Source organism: Xyrauchen texanus, chromosome 8 (genome assembly GCF_025860055.1).
Source record: "Xyrauchen texanus isolate HMW12.3.18 chromosome 8, RBS_HiC_50CHRs, whole genome shotgun sequence".
NCBI lineage: Eukaryota > Metazoa > Chordata > Actinopteri > Cypriniformes > Catostomidae > Xyrauchen > Xyrauchen texanus.
In genome coordinates, this window is record NC_068283.1 from 42803532 (window position 1) to 42809531 (window position 6000).

Here is a 6000-nt window from a genome sequence, read left to right on the forward strand (position 1 = left end):
GCAGGAGGATATATCAGATCAATCACATCATTTTCAGTCTTCTTTGTGTCCTGATTTCCTCCTGCAGCATTAGTAACTTCTATCAAATCATCTTTCTCAGCCGTCTGCAATGGGGAGAAACTAGTTCCAGAATGAGTTAGTGAAACAACACACATAATAATAACAAATGAAACACAGAATAGACACATGAATATGAAGTTATTAACGTTCATATATGAGGAAGTTATGATGTTCAATTTAATCTTAACCTTTCTCCATGGGCTTCACCCGCCCCAAAAACCAATTTTTAAATGATCCAAATCATTCTTAAATTTATTTTCCTTTAATTTTAGTCTCAAATGCAGCTTCTCAGTGTATCCACGATCAACCAAGACCTATTCTGTGTATACCAAACAAAACATAAATAAAATAAAAATAAAATAGCTATCTATCTGCTTTCTATCTTTTTCTAAAGTCGGGGCCCCTTTCTGTCTGTCTGAAGACATCAAGAGAGGCCTGTTTCCCCTCAAAGTCATCCTCAATGCCTTCATCAGACAGTCCCTAACAAAAATAAAAAATCTCTGCCTATCTTTTGTTGGTTGATCAAGTTTACATCGATAACGCTGCACTCACATTTAAATTGTTCTCCAGACATTTTTAAATCATAGAAAAATCAAAAACAACTTTCTAGTGTTTAATTTAATAATGTTAAAATATTATTCTCTCATAAACTGGACCAGACAGAACATAAAACAGACACACGAATGTGAAGTTTTCACATTTAAGATTTAACTGCATAAGATGCAAAATATAATTTTCTTATTTTATCATATCTTTGGTCCTCTTTTGCCATTTGCTTTAATATAACAACACTTATCTTAAATACAACCTTGGTTTAAAATCCAATAACTTATTTGACTTTAGTTTAACGCAATACACTCGACTCAAAGCTTTATTGTTTGTCCAGATAATGTGATTTCCCAAATGCAATTCAATCACTTTAAAGTGATCACTTTTTTATAATCTAAATATTCTTACTCATCACTTTGATATAAAAGGAGTTATGATCTGACACACGTCCATTCAACAGCTGCTCCCTCTCAGTTTAGTTAATCTTACATCAGACTTCATTCATGGCATGAAAAGAACAGCCCAAAAATAAATATTGTCCAGTCCGCTAAAGGTTAACTTTTTGATTTCATGCACATTTTTGTTTTACAGCTATTTGTTTGTTTATACTGTATTATATTTATCCTTATACATACATACATACATATACATATACATACACACATTTACACAGACATACAAATATAATTTTTATCATTGGTTTTAATTCTACAATCATAATATTTATTAAGTGCCCTCTTTGTTTTTAATCATCAGATCTCTTCTGCCTCTTATATTGATGAAAATAGTCTAAATAGATTTTCTTTTATGTAAATTTCATACATACTCCTCATTAGTTATGCAGCAGAGGATCAACCTCTCTATCTGGATGGATATTTATAGGGCTCATATAACACTTCCATACGCAATCACACTTCAGTCATACTTCCCATACTTTAAAACACAGACACAGATACTCTCACAAACACAGAAACTTTCACACTTTTTACAAACACAAGGCCTTTATAAACACAGAGCTCTCAAAACATATTATACTAAAACAAACCTATTACTTCTGCCCCTCCTTTTGCTCTCCTCTTTTTATCCCTCTCCTTTATTTCCATAAAAAACACTCATTATTTACAGTGGTTGATCGCTATATCTGTTACTTCTTTTTATATTAAAACTCATGTACTTCCACCCACAGTGGTCACATCCATTTTGGGTCTCTGTTCAAGACAATTTCTACATTGGTGCTAATTCTCCTTTACTCTCCCTATTAAAAATCACCTTAACATTTTTGACTGTATTTAATTTGTTCATAACTCCAGAAATGATCACTAATTCCCTGTGTTTCTATTATTAATCTTTTTAATTCGATTTCTCTTCTCCTCTCAGTTAGTCTCCTCTCAAATTCAGTAACAGCTTACTTCCACATTATGATTTCTGCTTCAGGAGGAAAACTGAGACAAGGAAAAAAAAAGTATTGTTCTGTTTCTCTGTGCGTGCTCAAAGCCCTCCCTTTACAGCTCCCTATTCTCACTGTAGCAGCCCCTCCCTTCTCTCTTCCCCAGCACTCAGTCTCCAGCGCACTGTGAGAGAGAGAATGAAAAAATCAACAATTGTGCTCATTTATCCGAGTCTTATCAACTATACTTCTGGATAACATCCAACTAAATAAACTAAATATTTATTACTACTAATACTTATTTATATATTTCTTATCTCTTCCCCTTATATTTATTTATTATCTTTTATTTATTTATTTTTACTCTTTTTGTTATCCTCTTTATTTTCTTAACTTATATTTTCTCTTATTCTTTTATTTTATTATTTGCTTATGTTCCTTCTTTTATTGCTTATATGGTTTCACTTTATTTCTTCTCAAAACCAACTATTTGTTTATTCATGGTTTATGTTTGTTAATATAATCTTATTTTGTGATTTACAAAACTTTTCTTAAAACATGGTTATACCTCACATACTACTTATACATACAGCTTGGGTACAAAGTCTAAACTGGATAACATGATTATACATTACTTATTTCTTATACATACAGCATGGTCACAAGTGTTTAAACTAATGCATTCATTTTTCTAATTATTTGCTTTATCATGCATTATGCTTTCATTTTTGATTACATATGTATTTCAACATGAGCAATACATTGCTTTCACATAAGTAATGCATCATTATCTATGTCTATATTAGCAATACACACTTAAGTTTTGCATTCTGCTTTATATCATGCATATCTATGTTTCCCTATCCAAGTCTGCCCTCTTAAAACAAGCTGTTCTTCCAATAATCTGCCACTTCAGATTTCAAGTAAGGAATATTCGCCTCCTTGACTGACACTTTCAAATGTCCCTTGTATATATCTATCTCATCTCTATGGCCTGTTTTACAGAGTGTAGTTATGTGATCCACAAATAATTTAGGATCTATGTTCCTAACCGCAACATCCAACCAGTTAACAAATGGCCACTCCTGTTCTATTTCTCCTAAATTTACCACTTCAGTTAAGGTTCTCATTAACTCCTTTTTTGCAGTTAATTTTCTCTTCTGCCCTGCGTAATCTATGTACTCTGATTCTTTCCAAAAATGATCGCTGATTCCCTTTGACTCTATCAGCGCTCTTTCCAATTCTCTCTCCCACTCTTCAGATCTGTGTTGATCTCCAACTTTACAAAACTCGCTTGTCTCTGCATTTTTCTCTAGTCTTGTTCACTGTAACGGAAAACTTTTTGCCTTTTCTTTATCTTTTTCCCAATTATTCTATTTTTCTCTTCTGAATCTCCCCTTCCCCTCACTCACAGAGCTGTCCGTTCAGCTGACCAGTGAGTGAGAGCAAGGCAGGGAGATATCAGAGAAGCAGGTGCCATTTTGCGTCTTTATACTTTTTCAACAATTGTTTTATTCAATTCACTGTTTCAATTCAATTTCCACTTTTGCTCTCATTTAGCATTTCCTGCTTAGTGCACCTGATTCTCTGTATTATTCTGCCTTTGCACACAATACATCATCAACACTGTAATCATGCATTTGAATAAACATAAAAACAGCGCATTTAGTACCGTAAGCACACATGCACCAACAACATAGTTAGTCATGCACATTATTCATTATCTCAAACATGCACATAGTTCAACAATTCCCCGTTTTCTACACAGTCCGGGTTCCGTCAAACACTTAAATAAATAACTAAATCTAACACCTGGAGGAATTTTACGCGAATTTCACTTCTCCACCCGTGTTAGGATTTTCACCTGTACAGGATTTTCAGCCACTCTTCTGGCAAAACCTTGAATAAATGCACCTAACCGGGAATTTTCACGCGCGTCGCTTCTCGACTCACCCCCAGGCTTTTTCTACCTTCTTCAAATAAACTTTCTTAAACTCTCTTTAAACAATCCCACCCCCCTATTTTTGAAATCTGGAACTCGCCTCTATTTTAGCCAATTAGTTCAAATTATTCTATGTCCGGACTGGCAAAAGTCTTAGGGAAGCCACTTACCAGGACTCGCTACCACAGATCACACAAAAACACCTTAAGCAAAGATGCTTACCTCAGTTTCTGGCGCCGGTGTTTCTGTGCGATTCGTGCAAGCCGTCCCACCAGCGACCTCTGCCCCTTGACCTCAATGCCAGCCCCACGTTGAGCGCCAAAGATATGTCGTGGAATATCGCGATGAATCTCTCTAAGTTGTAAGAAAACTCTCAGAGTCTTGAGTTCCAGATGCCAAAGTTGTAGTTTATTGAACACCAACAAACATGAGACCGGCCAGCTGTCCGTTCTGACTGTCTTAGTCCAAAACCTCCTCTTCTATACAGTTTGTTATCTGGCATTACCTCATTTCTGTGCCCCTTTGTTATTTTTGTAACCAATGGATACTATTTGCCACCATTACCTCACAGAGCCTTTTGATATCTTTTTACTGGTAGAAACTTGGCTTTAGTCTATCTTCAAGGTCCTTAGCCTCATTATTTTGTTACAGCTGGGTGCTCTTTGTGGCCTCTGCAGCATCAACACTTTTAGTAACCTCATATGCTCTCTCCTGGGTCACACAAAGGCCAGGAAACTCATATAAGTATTTTGATATATAAGAAACATACTAGAATATTGAAAAATATACTATACTGTCAATTAATCCGTCACTACGAGTCTCAGGTGCCCCCCCCCCCACTCAGCACCGCACTCGGTTCGTTCCCACTATCCCTGCCGGGGTCTGCCCACTTTTCCAGCATTTTCAAATATTTCTAGTGGGTGGAGTCAGACTCTGAGCAGGTGTTTAGTTACCCTTTAATATGAAAACTAATTCAAATTTACAAATCATGCCAGACTCTCAGCCAGATGTCCAAATTAAGGACAGGTTTGGATAAGAGGATGCGGTCACCTCCAGGCCTTGACATTTTTTCACTGGCCGCTGTAGTTTTTAGTGTTAAACATTTATTGGGGGAAAAAACTAATTTGCAACACTTGATTACTCCAAACATTATTATAATTTTATTTTGCAAAGCCTTTCATTAGGATGAACACACATTGCAGCAGGTGATGTAATGTTACATTTAATCAAGCTGTTTATATTATAAATGATCTGAGCAGAAAACTGAATGTTTAGATGTTTGGATGGGTAATATAGAGTTACTCACATTACAGTTCTACACAAACACAATTGTGTTCTTGAAACTCAAAGATCGATCAGATTACCACATGAATGCTGCAGATGATTCACAAGAACTTTCTTTAGGTTAAAATGATCCCACAGATTGTTGATATTAAAGAAATGTTCAGTTTCATTAATACAGTTGAACTGACAGAACTACTCTGTCAACATGACAATACAATATTATATTAATACAATATTTACAGAGTTTCATAAAACATATGAAAACAACAAAATCACAACAAATAATAAAAACACTCCATAGTAAAAAATGCATCTACATAAAAAATAAAAAAAACAAAAAGTAAAATAAAACAATAAAAGTAAACGTTCAGTTTCTGTCAGCACTGATGAGAATTTGAGCAAACAGTCCCAGTGTGGGATTGATCTCATAAACACTGAATATACACACATATCTGAACATGCACACTTCTCTAATAGTGTGTTAATGGAGTCGGGTCCAAATCCTCAGTATATGTGAAACATGCAAGAAATTCCCAGATGACGTACAACATGTGAGATTCTGAAGTGTGAATAAACATCAACATTCAACATGCTGAATTAAAACTAGATCATCAGAGAACAGCGAGTGTCTCATTTTAACTGCTCATAAACTCTGAGTATGAGATTATACACATGGCATATGTCTCTCTTATTACTGTGTGTGTCAGACCACTGAATCACATGACCTCTGTCCTTCATCTGCATCTTTAAGATCTCCTCCAGTCAATGCTGAAGTTTC

General features: G+C 35.2%; 2 protein-coding genes across 2 annotated transcripts in view; both read right to left on the reverse strand.

Annotated features, from left to right (window-relative positions):
* LOC127647777 (uncharacterized) overlaps nt 1-6000 on the reverse strand; it is a 227109-nt gene that overhangs the window by 190397 nt on the left and 30712 nt on the right. The window lies entirely within an intron of this gene.
* The window catches only part of LOC127647784 (uncharacterized), a 17413-nt gene continuing 17310 nt past the window's right edge, over nt 5898-6000 (reverse strand). The window contains exon 10 of the mRNA XM_052132256.1: nt 5898-6000. This exon is cut by the window's right edge and continues 69 nt beyond it. Coding sequence (XP_051988216.1) covers nt 5926-6000 — 75 coding nt within the window. The 3' untranslated portion in view covers nt 5898-5925.